Below are 17,592 nucleotides of genomic sequence, written 5' to 3'. Positions count from 1 at the left end.
AGCGTGGCTCCACCCCCGAGCTCGTTCTGATCCAGAAATTTGCAGATGGGTTCTCCTGCCGGCTTATAAAGCGCCGAGCTCGGGGCGAATCTCGGCAGAACCGGTTTTGGAAGAGAGAAGAGTCAGTCTGGAGAGGTCGGAGAGCCGAGTGGAGCTCGCAGTCTGTCAGGGTTCGCAGTCTGTCGGGGTTCGGAGTCTGTCGGGGAGCTGCAGAGAGAGGAAGCCTGGAGCCTGGAGCACGGTCGAGTCGGTTTGAGCGCAGAGTCAGCCTTGAAGGAGCGGGGAGTGAGTCGGGAGGCGAGGGCGTACAGGTGGTTTGCTGCAGTCGGCTGAGGAGAATGGGGGAAGAGACCGAATAGCTCGGGTCCGAGGCAAGGAAGACGGCGGTCGGCGACGAGCTCGCAGTGGAATGGCTCGTCGCGGGACCCAAGCAAGCCAGCTATCCTCTTCCCCCAGAGCATCAACAATCCCCCCTTTTTCCCCCCGCGTTGAGATAGTGCGGAAAGGGGGCCCCGCTCCCACCCCACTCCAAGCAGTGCCAACGAAACCCGCGAAGGAGCACGAAGTCGGGGCACCGCCGCGCCGCCACATTTGCGGCTCATCACAAAGACACGGGTAGGATCCACCCGGTCTCGCGGACCTGACCGCTCTTTCAGGTCCCGCGCAAATATTGGCCCACAGGCCCCGTCTGCCCCCTTGTCTTTGAGGGTGGCCCTTTTCTTTTGCTTTTGAGTAAATGTGTTGTTGGCGCCGTCTGTAAAGTAAAACTGTGTAAGTGTTGCCGTGTGCTCGCGTAGTCGGTAGTAGATCTGCATTGTTGTGTTTCTTTTGTAGCATTTGCTGTAGGTGCATTCTGTTTAATTGTATATGTGTGCTCTCCGCGTGCCGGGGAATAAATGTGCATCATGTTGAACTGTTTTCCCGTTTCGCTTCGTCTTTTCTTTAATTGAATCTCCATCTTGTTTCATGTAAAGGGTTGGTAGTGGGCTTAATACACCCGATAATTAATTGGAACCGTCGAGGCCGACAATAACACCGCTCAGTTATCTCGGTAGTACGGAACGGGTCGCTTAAGTGGCCCGTGTCCGGAGTCGACCTGCGGCGAGGTGCGATCGCCCGGTCTACTCTCCGCGTGGGTACTTAGGTAGGTCGAGTTTGGCGAACAACCCTATCCCACGCGGGGGGCCGATTGGCACGATCGTGGTGAGGCCGAAAGGCCCACCCGTGACTCGCTCCCGGCGTTAGTCCGAGAGGGTCACGACAGAATTGTCCGTCCGGTGGGCGATGTGCCGCGATTCGAGTCACGTGGCCGTTCGCCCGCCGGCGGGCGTGAATTCGCAACAATATATATATATATATATATATATATATATATATATATATATATATATATGTAAATATATGTAAATATATGTTTATATATATATGTTAATAAATATAAATATTTTCTATGTCAATATATGTGTATATATATATATATATATATATATATATATATATATATATATATATATATATATCTTCTTCTTCTTCTTCTTTCAGCTGCTCCCGTTCAGGGTTGCCACAGCGGATCATCCGAATGATCCGCATAATGATTTGGCACATGTTTTACGCCGGATGCCCTTCCTGACGCAACCCTGGTCGCCTCTTACGACACAGGGATATGGTACACCTATTTTAACCGGGGTATATACCGGCCCAGTACACTGGTACTCATTTCGCCGACCTCGGAAGGATGACAGGCTGAGTCAACCCCCTGGTGTATTAATTCAGTGGCCCAACGGGGCTTGAACTCAGGACCTTTTGGATCCCAAGCCACTGCCCTAACCACTGCGCCAACACCAGGCTTATATACATATATATATATATATATATATATATATATATATATATATATATATATATATATATATTTTTTTTTTTTTTTTAAAGAAAGAAGAAGGTGCTTGCAACGAAAAGTAAAACTCAATCTACTCCCCTTATGTGAACAATAAGCAAGAGCAGACCCAGTCTCTCTCTGTATATATATATATATATATATATATATATATATATATATATATATATATATATATATATATATATATATATATATATATATATATATATATATATATATATATATATATATATATATATATATATATATATATATATATATATATATATATATATATATATATATATATATATATATATATATATATATATATATATATATGTATATATATATACGTATATGTGATAGATATCACTGGTGAAATTCAAGTAAGCATGAAAATGAGTATGTTGAATTGATATGTGCCGTTGATATAGTACAAACTGGCTTAACGGTTAAGGTGGCTGGCTTACGATCTTAGGATCTTGAGTTTGAGCCCCCGTCGTGCCGTTGAAATAACACGAGGGGGTTGACTCAGCCTGTCATCCTTCTGAGGTCGACAAAATGAGTACCAGATTACTGGGGTAATAAGCCAATCAAGTATCCTGCATCGGAGTGGAGACCCTTCGCGGACTAGATTCCTCAGCCAAATGAAACTGCCTTGGCAACTCTATGCCCCTCACAATGTGAAAGGAATGGTTATATGGTACAAACACGATGGGCCAAACGGTCTCCTCCTCCTGCGTCAAAATTCCCTGTATGTTTTTCTTTGTATCCCAAAGAGGATCCGATCTTTATAAGGTCTCTCAATAACTTACTATTAAGCGATAGTTGATATTCAAAACTACATTATGGAAGGGGTGAGGAAGGTGACAAAGGAGGATGTGATTGTGTGTTACGGTATGTTACAGGAGGATGGGGAGGAGTGGTTGGGGATTATTCTTCAGTAGCATAAAGCTCAATACTTTCTAGAACATTTAAAATCATGGGCTTGGTTCAGGCCTTGTGCCTAACTTCAACACCAATAACAAAGGTTAGTTTATACATATAATTTCCACTCCTTTACTGTAATTACCTATAATTGCAAGGTGTTGATAGCACCACCATGTTGATGACTGCTTTAATTGCTGATGTCAATGTGATCCCCACTTGCTCAATTTCTGAAAGTCATTGATCAGACATATTGACTGACACAAACGACCTGCGTATATACATTGTGCATGCACATCATCAATACCTTGGGGCAGCGAGGGAATAGTCTGGAGGAGAGGAACAGACAAAACAAACACTCTCCCTCATGATTTTAAAGGCTCGTAGCATGGAGCCTCTATTAGAGCGGACCGAGCCAGACTATCCCAGATGATATCCGAGACGTCAGCCGACTTGAGACTGGAGTGTACACTGATTGATTCATATTATTGGGACAAGGTAGTACAACTTTTAGTTTAATTAGTGTCTACACTTCATACAGAGTGAATAATCAGTGAGATTGCATAGACCTGATTGGGTCCATATCATTGCACATTTCAATGGTAATTAAAAAAAATGTTTGACCAAAGTAAAGAATCTTCCACTTAAATAGCTCTGCAGATTTTTTGATATCCTTTCCCTGGAGGAAACTTCTTTTGGGATCCATCAATACTGCACGTCAGCAAAACTATTATATATTGAAAAATGACCAAAGTTCTGTAGCGTAAACAAGCAAGCCTGTGGGACCCAGGCCCACCTTTGGTTGAGATGTTTTCAGCTCCAATGTTTTATTTTTTAACTGGAAGATTGGGGAAACAGGTGCAGTAAGGGTGTATTGAGCCTTGAGGTCACCTGTCAGGAGCCAATCATAGTGCACCTTGCCTCACACAGTCAATCACAGCATCTCTCGACTTATCGCCAACCCATGCAAAGCATTGGTGAGCATCCTGGTATTTCATGTCTTCTTCGTCTGGGCACGACCCTGCACTTCCTGGATCCTTGGTGATTAATATATTACCATTTTCAACTTTGTGTAACCAGTGATTATGGAAAAGTATATGTATGTATATATATATATATATATATATATATATATATATATTCATATATATATATATATATATATATATATATAAATATATATATATATATATATTCATATATATATTCATATATATATACATATATATATACATATATATATATATATATATATATATATATATATATATATATATATATATATATACATACATACACAGACTACATACCTGCAGTAGTCTTTTCTTGACATACTCATATCCTCAGTCCATGGAAGGTGTTTTTTATTGATTGTTTAACAGATACTGTGCCTCCTCATTATCACTGCATGTCATTAATTGGTTCACGAGCACCAGCCAGAGTGACCACTATATTCGTTATGTGTGTGTGTCTGTCTGTCTGTCTGTCCCGAGCATAGTTCCGTGGGTTTTGATCCGATCCTGATAAAATTAGGGTGCGAGGTTTGTATCATGATCTAGTTGTGTTTTCCTGAGAATGGGCGTGCTGTGCCCATTATGGGTAGAGCCACGCCCAAAAAAACATGTGTTTTTAGGGGGTAGCCGATTTCAAGTTACATCTTCTCCGAGGGGGTTTGTCAAATCTGGTAGGAGTTTCGGTATTTGGTTAGCCCAATGGCACCTGTATAGCCCCACGGAGCTCGATTTTTCATTTTCGTCCCAAGTTCAAGGTCACAAGGTCACGAACTTAGAAAATGTCAAAAAAATGAATAAATTGGGCATCGAGCTCCCAGGGTTTTCAACTGTTTCGAATGAAAGTTGGTATGCAAGTAGTGCTCTTCGAGTACGACAACTTTCTTCATTTACGTTTTTCCCGATTCCCGCCAGTTTGACCGTGGCGTCCTCTCGAAGGTCAAAAATTAAAAAAGGCGAACCGTGTACATTGCTCATGAACCATCGCCGTCTCCAGACTTGTGTAATTTTTAAACCTCTAATTATTTTGCTCACGAGGCGATGCATCTGAGGTGTTATGCCATTTTAACCTACCCCACGTCGATGAGCAAAAGAGTATTCCGGTGGATGTTTGGATGCACTATAAGGTCGTGTGGCTTGGTTGTAGCAGTGTGTGGGTGGATAAATGAGTGTGTTGTTGTACAGGCACGTGGGTGTGCAAGAGTGTGAGAATGCCAAGTGCAAGCATGCGAGAAAAGTGAACACACAGTTCCGAAAAGTGAAGTCACGCAATGGCATTACCGTGGTCTTCTCGAGGCAGTGCAACAGATGATGATGCTGCGACTGAAACGATGAGGTGGATTTGCTCACCAATGCCTGTGCCTCTTCGCACGAGTCCTACACAGGTGAGAACGCAAAGCCAGGAGTTAACATCACACTTCGCACATGTGTTGGTGCAGCGATGTTGCAAGTCTAACCCTGTAACATGTTCCCTTGTATGTTCAACAAGTCTAACTCTGTAACATGTTCCCTTGTATGTTCAACAAGTCTAACCCTGTAACATGTTCCCTTGTATGTTCAACAAGTCATACTCTGTAACATGTTCCCTTGTATGTTCAACAAGTCTAACTCTGTAACATGTTCCCTTGTATGTTCAACAAGTCTAACTCTGTAACATGTTTCCTTGTATGTTCAACAAGTCATACTCTGTAACATGTTCCATTGTATCTTCAACAAGTCTAACTCTGTAACATGTTCCCTTGTATGTTCAACAAGTCTAACTCTGTAACATGTTCCCTTGTATGTTCAACAAGTCTAACTCTGTAACATGTTCCCTTGTATGTTCAACAAGTCTAACTCTGTAACATGTTCCCTTGTATGTTCAACAAGTCTAACTCTGTAACATGTTCCCTTGTATGTTCAACAAGTCTAACTCTGTAACATGTTCCCTTGTATGTTCAACAATTCTAACCCTGTAACATGTTCCCTTGTATCTTCAACAAGTCTAACTCTGTAACATGTTCCCTTGTATGTTCAACAAGTCTAACTCTGTAACATGTTCCCTTGTATGTTCAACAAGTCTTACCCTGTAACATGTTCCCTTGTATGTTCAACAAGTCTACCTCTGTAACATGTTCCCTTGTATGTTCAACAAGTCTAACTCTGTAACATGTTCCCTTGTATGTTCAAAAAGTCTAACCCTGTAACATGTTCCCTTGTATGTTCAACAAGTCTAACTCTGTAACATGTTCCCTTGTATGTTCAACAAGTCTAACTCTGTAACATGTTTCCTTGTATGTTCAACAAGTCATACTCTGTAACATGTTCCCTTGTATCTTCAACAAGTCTAACTCTGTAACATGTTCCCTTGTATGTTCAACAAGTCTAACTCTGTAACATGTTCCCTTGTATGTTCAACAAGTCTAACTCTGTAACATGTTCCCTTGTATGTTCAACAAGTCTAACACTGTAACATGTTCCCTTGTATCTTCAACAAGTCTAACTCTGTAACATGTTCCCTTGTATGTTCAACAAGTCTAACTCTGTAACATGTTCCCTTGTATGTTCAACAAGTCTAACTCTGTAACATGTTCCCTTGTATGTTCAACAAGTCTAACTCTGTAACATGTTTCCTTGTATGTTCAACAAGTCATACTCTGTAACATGTTCCCTTGTATGTTCAACAAGTCTAACTCTGTAACATGTTCCCTTGTATGTTCAACAAGTCTAACTCTGTAACATGTTCCCTTGTATGTTCAACAAGTCTAACTCTGTAACATATTTCCTTGTATGTTCAACAAGTCATACTCTGTAACATGTTCCCTTGTATCTTCAACAAGTCTAACTCTGTTACATGTTCCCTTGTATCTTCAACAAGTCTAACTCTGCAACATGTTCCCTTGTATGTTCAACAAGTCTTACTCTGTAACATGTTCCCTTGTATGTTCAACAAGTCTACCTCTGTAACATGTTCCCTTGTATGTTCAACAAGTCTAACTCTGTAACATGTTCCCTTGTATGTTCAACAAGTCTAACTCTGTAACATGTTCCCTTGTATGTTCAACAAGTCTTACTCTGTAACATGTTCCCTTGTATGTTCAACAAGTCTACCTCTGTAACATGTTCCCTTGTATGTTCAACAAGTCTAACTCTGTAACATGTTCCCTTGTATGTTCAACAAGTCTAACTCTGTAACATGTTCCCTTGTATGTTCAACAAGTCTAACCCTGTAACATGTTCCCTTGTATGTTCAACAAGTCTAACTCTGTAACATGTTCCCTTGTATGTTCAACAAGTCTAACTCTGTAACATGTTTCCTTGTATGTTCAACAAGTCATACTCTGTAACATGTTCCCTTGTATCTTCAACAAGTCTAACTCTGTAACATGTTCCCTTGTATGTTCAACAAGTCTAACTCTGTAACATGCTCCCTTGTATGTTCAACAATTCTAACTCTGTAACATGTTCCCTTGTATGTTCAACAAGTCTAACACTGTAACATGTTCCCTTGTATCTTCAACAAGTCTAACTCTGTAACATGTTCCCTTGTATGTTCAACAAGTCTAACACTGTAACATGTTCCCTTGTATCTTCAACAAGTCTAACTCTGTAACATGTTCCCTTGTATGTTCAACAAGTCTAACACTGTAACATGTTCCCTTGTATGTTCAACAAGTCTAACACTGTAACATGTTCCCTTGTATCTTCAACAAGTCTAAGTCTGTAACATGTTCCCTTGCTACAAGACACTATGGTGGTGGCAGGATTGTTCATTTAGTATTGGGCTCGCCTCTGAACTGTCTGGCTCCATACACGGTGCTGTTCAATCCAAATAATAATCGAAATTTTCATTTTGTGAAATTATGGGGTGCTGCAACGTGGAGTCTTAAGCCATTAAGCCGGCTATCCTGCCAAAAATGCAAAACGTTAACGATTCCATACTTTGCATTGCAAGAATAGGCATTGGTACCTGGACTATAATAACCCCTCAAATTTATGAAATGCCATATTCATTCTCTTTCTCCCCCCCCCCCACCCCCTTCCCTTTCTGATGCTCTGCACCCTGCCCGAATGCATGTTCTGTAATGCCAAAAGCAGTTGCAAGGCAACAAATACATTGAGTGGCTTGCCTCTGTCGATCAGGCAGGAGTTAAGGCAGAAATTTGTAATTTGTTCAGGGTGCCAGTGATATTTCACCTACTCGTTACGAAAGACATCGTGGGATCTTTAATGGGATCACCAAAACTAATGCTAGCAAATGGGACACCCGGTGTAACATCCATCCGAGTGACGCTGTACTTTGTGATGCACTACCTTCCCCCCAAAGCACCAACAATCTGACAGTTAATAGTCGGGTTGGGATTCAAACTCAGACAAGACAACTCAAGCATATGTGCGCTACTTCTGCACCAACCCATCAGATGAAATGATATTACATAATAATTATAATATAGTGACAAGTTTAGAGGCCATGAGCAAATTGAAGACACAAAAGGGGGGGGGGCGGTGGTGAGAGCGGTGGCTGATGAGAGAGAGAGAGAGATAGAGATAGAGATAGAGATAGAGATAGAGATAGAGATAGAGATAGAGATAGAGATAGAGATAGAGATAGAGATAGAGATAGAGAGAGAGAGAGAGAGAGAGAGAGAGAGAGAGAGAGAGTGAGATGGAGGTGGAGGATTGGTGTCAAAGAAGATAGAGGAGGTAAGGAAGCAAGGGGGAGAAAACAAACATTATGATTTTAACATACGTAATAAGTACATGGCTCAGGTTATCGACAGAAGGCAAAAAAAACAACTCGACTAGAAGAACCTAAATTAATTAAATGTTAATAGATAGAGTTAAATGGACCAACTTGTGGATGCCACAAATATCCTTGCAATGAGTAAGAACCACATTTGCACAGAAAGAACCTTTCATACATCGACGTGCTCGGAGACAATAGCATTGATCAACACAGAAATAAACCAGAAGGGCACACGGTAGAGCGCATACCTCCGCCACGCAATGCCTGACACACGAGAACATATTGGGCCCAATACATTCTTGATATATCATGCGATACAGTACGAGATCATTTTTTTAGCCCTCAATGGTGAAGAATCACTTTAAAAAAAAATTAAATAATTCTCGTATCCAGATCCGGATCCGGATCTTCACTTAAAAGTCGAATCAATTTGTCCTTGTCACACACCCAACATGTCCAACAAGTTTCATTTGAATCTGTCCACAACTTTTTCGAGATATCGTGCACACAAAAACAAACAAAAAACAGACAGACAGGCAGACAGGGGTGAAAACATAACCTCCTTCACCTTCCGTGATGGGAGGTAAAAAGTGTGTGAGAAAGGTGACTCACAAGAACATTTCAATGTGGTAAAAACCTGCAATTCCAAAGAATCGTGGGGATTCAAAAGAAATTGTTTGATTGATGAAGAAGCTTCTTCTCCGTCTTCTTCTTCTTTTGGATGCAGCACATGGATGTGGGTTGCAATCTTTGCTGGGGGGGGGGGGGGGGGAGCGTGGCACCTGATGCAGTTGCCCATGAAGGTTAGGGTAGAAATTTGTAATTTGGTCAGGGTCAGGGTGCCACCGATAGCTCTTCTACTCTTCACGAAGGACACCATAGGATCTTTAACATCCACCAACTAATGCTGGCAGACGGGACGTCCGTTTAACCTCCATCCGAGGGACAGCACACACGATGATGAATCACCCTGCCTGCGAAACACCAAGATGACAGATTCAAACCCAGGCAAGACAACGAGTGCGTGTGTGTGGAGATGCCGGGATTGGTGAACCATGTGCATGGGAAGCAACTGGTGTCCTAACAAGCACAGGGAATTCTTCCCATTCAATCAGCGATGCCACTTCTGGATGGCAAGAACCATATTCGCGATTGAGAACATGCTGCGGGTGATGGCGGGACAAGGCATCATCATAGTGAAGAACATCGTAATGGCTGCAATCCATTATGATCTTCTACGATGTGATACCTACACGCGACATGACAGCACATCTTCCATTCTCTCTTCTTAATAACCTTATACTTCATTATTCAGATGTCTGTGTCCTCGCTCTCGATTTGCCTGGAAAAAGGTACAGGTGCCATTGCTCAAGTATTCCTCAACCAAAGTGGATGGTTGGCCTTATAGCATTTCCATCTAAACGATTGGCTCATAATGCTGGGAACTCAACTAATTGTGTTTATCCATAGTCTATCGATGCTGATTACCAAAGTTCAAATCCCATTTGCTACTTCTGTTTGCCAATGTTCTACCATTGTCCTTGTAGTTTATGTAAAAGTACACTGCTACCTCCCAATATCTTTTCCCTGTATGTTATTTATGTATACAAGCTCCACCATGAGCCTTCGATCGATGTATACACAGACGAGAAACCTTCAGTTTTCACTGATCTTTGCTGCCCGTGAAGCATCAACATCTGTTCTTCCTTTCGGGTTAAAATTACAGCACACCTGGTTACCTGCATCGACAACCCTGCTCACCCATTTGGCCAAAATGTATGTTGTCAGTAATTTGCAAAAAAAAACCTCATTCATGTGTGTGCGCAGCACATTGCTGCAGGTTTACATCATTTCAGGGAGTGCGGCTCCGCCACTGGTGCACCACCCTCGTAGATTGGAGCAAACATAAAAAAATTGTGACATCTGCTCTTTTGAAAAGATGTCGTTGGATTTTTAACATCCACAAGTGAATGCTACCAGATGGGACAGTTAGCTGAAGGACACCTCCAAATGATGGCATACTCGTGAATACAACCCCGTGCCAACGTAAGTTCAGTTCGGATGTATAATCCAGACGAGGCAGTTGAAATATCAATATGCTGCCTCTGAGAACTCCTGTCAGCCTTGCTTCGAGATGAAACAAACTCAATAGGCCTTGGGACATGAACCCTGGTGCCTTTTCCTCTTGGATGCACTTTTCTCATCTCTAATTAATATACCACCATGCATGAGGAGCATTCCAAAAGTTATTGGAAAGAGATATTCATAATGGCCCAACTTCACAAACCTGAAGGTTGTCACTGGGAACAGGTGTGGGGAGCTCATGATCTCTATGGTGAAGTCACATCTCATCACCAGTCACCAGATGAGCGGTAGAGTCGACAAAATCTCCATTAAACTGGTCAGGTAGCTAACTGGATTGGAAACTGGCTTTGCGATAAGAAGCAAAGAGTGGCTGTGAGTGGGAGGATGTCTGCCTGGCAACGTGTAAGTCGTGGGGTACCTCAGGGATCAATACTGAGACCATTAATATTCATTATTTACATCAAGGATTTGGACAGTTACATCAAGTTACATCAAGGTTTGGATTTACATCAAGGTTAGGAGTCGGCTTTCAAAATTTGCAGATAACACAAAGCTTAGAGGTAAGGTGGATATCAGAGAGGGTGGTGATCAGGTTCAGGAAAGTCTAGAGATACTTTCATAGATTAGACAAAAGATTGGCAGATGTAATTTAACATAAGGAAATGTAAGGTGATGGGGATGGGTAAGAATCATGAAAATAGAGATTACATGATGCAAGAGGAAATTTTGGAGCATGTTACAAAGGACAATACACAGGATCTGGGTGGTAATAGGTATGGTGGGGGGGGGGAGGGGGGTTAAGTAAGCAGCACAGTGCCAGGCAGCTATAGGTGAAGCAAATAAGGTTTTAGGTTGTATTTGGAGAGGGATCATTTATAAATTAAAAGAGTTGGTTTTAATGCTGCATAGGAATTTAGTGAGGGCACATCTAGAATATTCTGGATAGCTTTGTAAACAACATCTGATGAAGGACAGAGCTGCCATGGAGAGGTCACAGCATAGGACAACTAAATTGATTATTATGGACTAGCTGAACTTGGGTATGAGGCGCGGTTGAAGGAGACGGGAATTTATGCATAAGAAAGGTGGCGATTGTGAGGGGACGTGATAGAGATGTTTAAGATAATGAAGGGTGTGGAAAAGATAGGTGCAGTGGAGTTTTCCAGCAGAGTCAACAATGTCAGGACCAGGGACCATGGCCTGAGGGTAAAGAAGATGAGAGTTAAGGCAGGGGTCTTTCAGTCAAAGAGTAGTTAATGCATCGACTAGTCTCCCTGGAAAAGTAGTGGCAGCAGAAACAGTAGATAAGTTTAAATTGGAATTAGATAAGTACATAGATGCATTGGAGATAGAAGGGTGCAAGGATATTGGCAAAACTTGTAGCTAGCTTGTGTGTGGAGAGGTGATCATCTCTGAGGCTGGTGTACCGCAGAGATGATGGGCTGAATGACCCCCTCCTGTACTAAAGTTCCTTGTGTGTGTAAGTACTTTCAGAAGCTCATGACGTGAAGGCCAGCAGTTGCTGCAGTTGATCGTTGAGTGTAGATGGTTTCAGGAATTCTGTATTGTTTTTACCTTGGACATGCTCAAGTGTTCAGGGATGATCGTGAAAACCCAAGTTCTACTGATGTATCTCCGACCTTAATGTGGGGATACTCCATAACTAATGCTTGGATCTGGGCAACAGGTTAGGGTTTGGACAGATCTGCCAACCATCTGAACCTGGGGTCATTTTTGTGGCAATCACATCCACAGATAAAATCATCCACCCATTTGAGTCTTGTAGGGGAGAGAGAGAGAGAGAGAAAGAGAAAGAGAAAGAGAAAGAGAAAGAGAAAGAGAAAGAGAAAGAGAAAGAGAAAGAGAAAGAGAAAGAGAAAGAGAAAGAGAAAGAGAAAGAGAAAGAGAAAGAGAAAGAGAAAGAGAAAGAGAGAGAGAGAGAGAGAGAGAGAGAGAGAGAGAGAGAGAGAGAGAGAGAGAGAGAGAGAGAGAGAGAGAGAGAGAGAGAGAGAGAGAGACATACATGGCCACCATCTGTTTCTGGAATATTTTTGAACTGGCACCTTTGCAGAAAGAAATACGATGTCACATCGATGCTCAATCCTAATAATATCCAGAGTAGGATGACAAAACAAAGTTCTGGATTATACTTTAACATCAAACAACTTCAAATCAATGAAACTAATGTCATGTAACAAGCGTGCATTCAAGGTGAGCACAAAACGACAACTCAAGTGCAAACCTCTGTTTCTTCAACCGTTTGGACACCCCTTCTTTCAAGACCATAATTAGCTTGTGAGTGCTTCAGACACTGTGCACCATGCAATCGCAACAAAACCTAACCCTTGATGTTCGATTTCGACACTGCAAGCACAGGATATAATTATTTCTGGAACCCAATGTGCTTTCAGCCTTCAGCGGTTATTGATTATGATGTCGCTGATAGTGCAATTGCAATTATCTGAGGTTTTATAATCCTGACAGATTTGTTTCTCGTGAGGAAGGTCTGATCTGATAGGATTTCCTCGGGATAACACTGCCGCAGCAGTTATGTGAAAGGTCCAGATGATGCAAAGTGGCGAATGCAACACTCAATCCAGACACGAAATTCTTGGGGAAAATGCCAGGGGCATAGAAAAGGTCCCATTATATGGTATGTGTCATGCGGCAAACAATAGAAAAGAAGGGACATTGTATAGCTTGTAGAAAATGCCAAACAATAGACAAGAACGGACATTCCATGGCTTGTGGAAAATGCCAGATGATAAAAAAGAAGGCACTTTCAAAAAAATCGAGTGTTAATGTTGTACTACCCTTGTGTTTTTTGGAGTAACCAAGTAAAAGTTCATATAAAGGGGCGCCCTACATATATCGGTTAAAAACCGTCAGTGAGTAAAGATTTTTGTGCACCTTGAAAACGTAAATACATAAGATAATGTGCATGTGTGTGAATAATTTGTTGAAAAAAGTGACGCCCCTTCATATCACTTGGTTCCTCCGAAGAACACAAGGGTAGTACAGCATGAACACGATAATTTTTGAATGTGCCATATTTTCTGTTGTTTGGCATTTTCCACAAGCCATGGAATGTCCCTTCTTTTCCATTGTTTACATTTTCCACAAGCTATGGAATGTCCCTTCTTTTCCACTGTTTACATTTTCCACAAGCTCTGGAATGTCCCTTCTTTTCCATTGTTTACATTTTCCACAAGCTATGGAATGTCCCGTCTTTTCTATTGTTTACATTTTCCACAAACGATGGAATGTCCCGTCTTTTCTATTGTTTACATTTTCTACAAGCTATGGAATGTCCTGTCTTTTCTATTGTTTACATTTTCTACAAGCGATGGAATGTCCCATCTTTTCAATTGTTTACATTTTCTACAAACGATGGAATGTCCTTTCTTTTCTATTGTTTACATTTTCCACAAACGATGGAATGTCCCATCTTTTCTATTGTTTACATTTTCTACAAGCTATGGAATGTCCTTTCTTTTCTATTGTTTGGCATTTTCCACAAGCTCTGGAATGTCCCGTCTTTTCTATTGTTTACATTTTCTACAAGCTATGGAATGTCCCTTCTTTTCCATTGTTTACATTTTCCACAAGCTATGGAATGTCCCTTCTTTTCCATTGTTTACATTTTCCACAAGCTATGGAATGTCCCTTCTTTTCCATTGTTTACATTTTCCACAAGCTATGGAATGTCCCTTCTTTTCCATTGTTTGCATTTTATAAAAGCGATGGAATGTCCCGTCTTTTCTATTGTTTACATTTTCTACAAGCTATGGAATGTCCCTTCTTTTCCATTGTTTACATTTTCCACAAGCTATGGAATGTCCCTTCTTTTCCATTGTTTACATTTTCCACAAGCTATGGAATGTCCCTTCTTTTCCATTGTTTACATTTTCCACAAGCTATGGAATGTCCCTTCTTTTCCATTGTTTACATTTTCCACAAGTTATGGAATGTCCCTTCTTTTCCATTGCTTACACTGTCTACAAAGGATGGAATGTCCATTCTTTTCTTTTGTTTACATTTTCCACAAGCTATGGAATGTCCCTTATTTTCTATTGTTTGGCATTTTCCACAAGCTATGGAATGTCCCTTCTTTTCTATTGTTTACATTTTCTACAAGCTATGGAATGTCCATTCTTTTCTATTGTTTACATTTTCTACAAGCCATGGAATGTCCCATCTTTTCTCTTGTTTACATTTTCTACAAGCTATGGAATGTGCCATCTTTTCTATTGTTTACATTTTCTACAAGCCATAGAATGTCCCTTCTTTTCCATTGGTTACATTTTCTACAAGCCATGGAATATCCGTTTGTTTTATTTACATTTTCCACAAGCTATGGAATGTCCCTTCTTTTCCATTGTTTACATTTTCCACAAGCTATGGAATGTCGCTTCATTTCCATTGTTTACATTTTCCACAAGCTATGGAATGTCCCTATTTTTCCATTGTTTACATTTTCCACAAGCTATGGAATGTCCCTTCTTTTCCATTGCTTACACTGTCTACAAAGGATGGAATGTCCCTTCTTTTCCATTGCTTACACTATCTACAAAGGATGGAATGTCCATTATTTTCTTTTGTTTACATTTTCCACAAGCTATGGAATGTCAATTATTTTCTATTGTTTGGCATTTTCCACAAGCTATGGAACATCCCTTCTTTTCTGTTGTTTACATTTTCTACAAGCTATGGAATGTCCATTCTTTTCTATTATTTACATTTTCTACAAGGCATGGAATGTCCCATCTTTTCTATTGTTTACATTTTCTACAAGCCATAGAATGTCCATTCTTTTCCATCGTTTAAATTTTCTAGAAGCCATCCCCTTCTTTTCTTTTATAGTTTGCCACATGGCAAGCACCATACAAATGGTCTTTTCTATGCCCCTGGCATTTTCCCCAAGAATGGAACAGTTTCTCTGTATTACATATGGTTTTCCATGTTTCAATCAGTTTTCTTCGAGAATTAGAGCACCTGAAAGACCAATATTTTTTCCAAAATCCACTTTTACGGTGTCCCTAATTTTTGCTATGTCTCTAATTATGAGGCTGCAGGTAACTTTGAAGTCTCAACAAGTGTTCCTCTATTCATATAAAAAATTTTACGAACTTTCATCCAACAATTCATAATTTATGAGCTCTCGCGTTTGACTATTTTATGACCGGTGTCAAAAAATTTATATGTCCAACTTTTTGGGGTTTGCCTTTCTGAGCAAAAACGAGCAAAAAAGCAAACACAATGGCACTAAGATGGAATTTGTTTTGAAAGCCATTAATTAGACGTATCGGTCTATGTACATTCCAAGTTTCAGCTCGTTTCAATGTATCGTCTTTGAGATATGAGTGCCAAAACATTTCGGGTGGACAGACAGACTGACAGACACCAACGTTGATTTTAGGGATTTTCGGGAAAAAAAACCTCAAGAATGTGGAAACGCTCGTTGCTGAAATTTGGAACATATTACATCGATGTACAAAGAGTTTACTTCTGAAACTTGCAGCCGATTTCATCCACTGGAAGCCGAGAAACCAATTTTCAGTCCCCGTGTTGAAATGTTGCTTCCAGAGAAACCATTCAGATCAAGGGAGGGGCACTTTGTGCTTCCCTTGATTGCTGCAGGAGTCTCTGCTTCTAACAACACTGCCGTTGCATACTTGTATTGCACAAGAATAGAACTCAAGCCAATCACTAATTACAATGTGAGCACAGCAATGATGCATGGTCCTCTTTCAGCATTACGAGATACACTTGGATAAGCATTGCAGGTTGAGAGATTTAACTTAAAAGTGGGAATTACCAGAAATAAACGCAGGTGCCAAAGCTCTGTACATTGATTGAACCCACAGGTGCAATTGCTATGAACAACTATACTTATTGCGAGGAAAATCAGGCATTGAAAGGTCATTTGCAAGGTCTACCGGCCCTGCCTCTGTCATTTCCTCATATCACTGCACCTAGTGCACAATTAGGCAGCCCAGGGGTGTGTTCCATTACCAAGTAGCTTGCTATCACTTTCAAAACCAGCCGGTCCACATCAACCGCTTTCCAAACCAGCCGGTCCACATAAACCGCTTTACTAGCCACTCGCCTAGCCACTCGGAAAGTGATGTTGCGTTATGTTTGTAAAAATGGCCGCCGTTGTCTGATTCATAACTATACTTCGAACAATGAGATGTTCAGGGAAATACCCCGACTATCAGTTATGTATACTCATAATATTCTTAAAATGTACAATTCATACTTTTATTATTTCTCCTTTTTTCATCCAAATTCTTCAAGATCTACAAAAATGCAAAACCCCTCCACCCCTTCCCCAAAATGTGCACAATGGTAGGGTGCACAGATAAGCTTGGCAGGGGGCTCCTCCTTCTGACTCCTCATTTATTTATTCATCTTTCTTTCTCTCTTCCTCATACTCTGCAGCCGCTGCTGACACAGTGAATTTGTTTGGGGAATTTGCCACAAGAGGATCGAATAAAACTGAAAATGACGCCATGATGCTGTTAAACAGTGGCGAGCACTCTGTTCCATTGGAGTGATTGCTTGAGCACTTAAAAATCAAGCAAGCTGCTTGGCAAAGGATATCAAGCTGCTTGCTAATAGAACACACGCTAGGTCATGCTTTTACAAGATCACAAGATTAAAGCACCATCACACAAAGCCAGCCACTTAATGATATAGAGTACAGTACCCTGATGAGAGCATCAGCAGGAGACGCTGACAAAGCTTGGATATACATTACAATACCAGCAAATACAACCTGTCGCTTCACTGATGGTAATATTAAAGGGGGGAGGGGGAGGGGGACTGCGAAAAAAAAAAAGCTTTCATTTGTCCTAATCATGCATTCTTTGACACTCCTTCCTATCCTCGACCTCCAGAGAGTTGTATGGTGGGGGAGGGGGTTTTGGAGGATAGCGTGAGGAGAGGGAAAGGAAAGC

At 41.0% G+C, this 17,592-nt stretch overlaps 1 protein-coding gene across 1 annotated transcript in view; it reads right to left on the bottom strand.

Moving 5' to 3' along the window:
- LOC147033189 (A-type voltage-gated potassium channel KCND2-like) overlaps nt 1-17,592 on the bottom strand; it is an 813,677-nt gene that overhangs the window by 208,804 nt on the left and 587,281 nt on the right. The window contains exon 4 of the mRNA XM_085871312.1: nt 5,101-5,196. Within this exon, the coding sequence (XP_085727438.1) occupies nt 5,101-5,196 (96 nt within the window). The remainder of the gene's footprint in view (nt 1-5,100; nt 5,197-17,592) is intronic.

This window comes from Eptatretus burgeri, chromosome 2, assembly GCF_056783735.1.
Source record: "Eptatretus burgeri isolate ZD-2024b chromosome 2, Ebu_testis_v1, whole genome shotgun sequence".
In the NCBI taxonomy this organism is placed as follows: domain Eukaryota; kingdom Metazoa; phylum Chordata; class Myxini; order Myxiniformes; family Myxinidae; genus Eptatretus; species Eptatretus burgeri.
The sequence above is the reverse complement of the archived record's forward strand: the minus strand, read 5'-3'. Positions and strand labels throughout refer to the sequence as shown.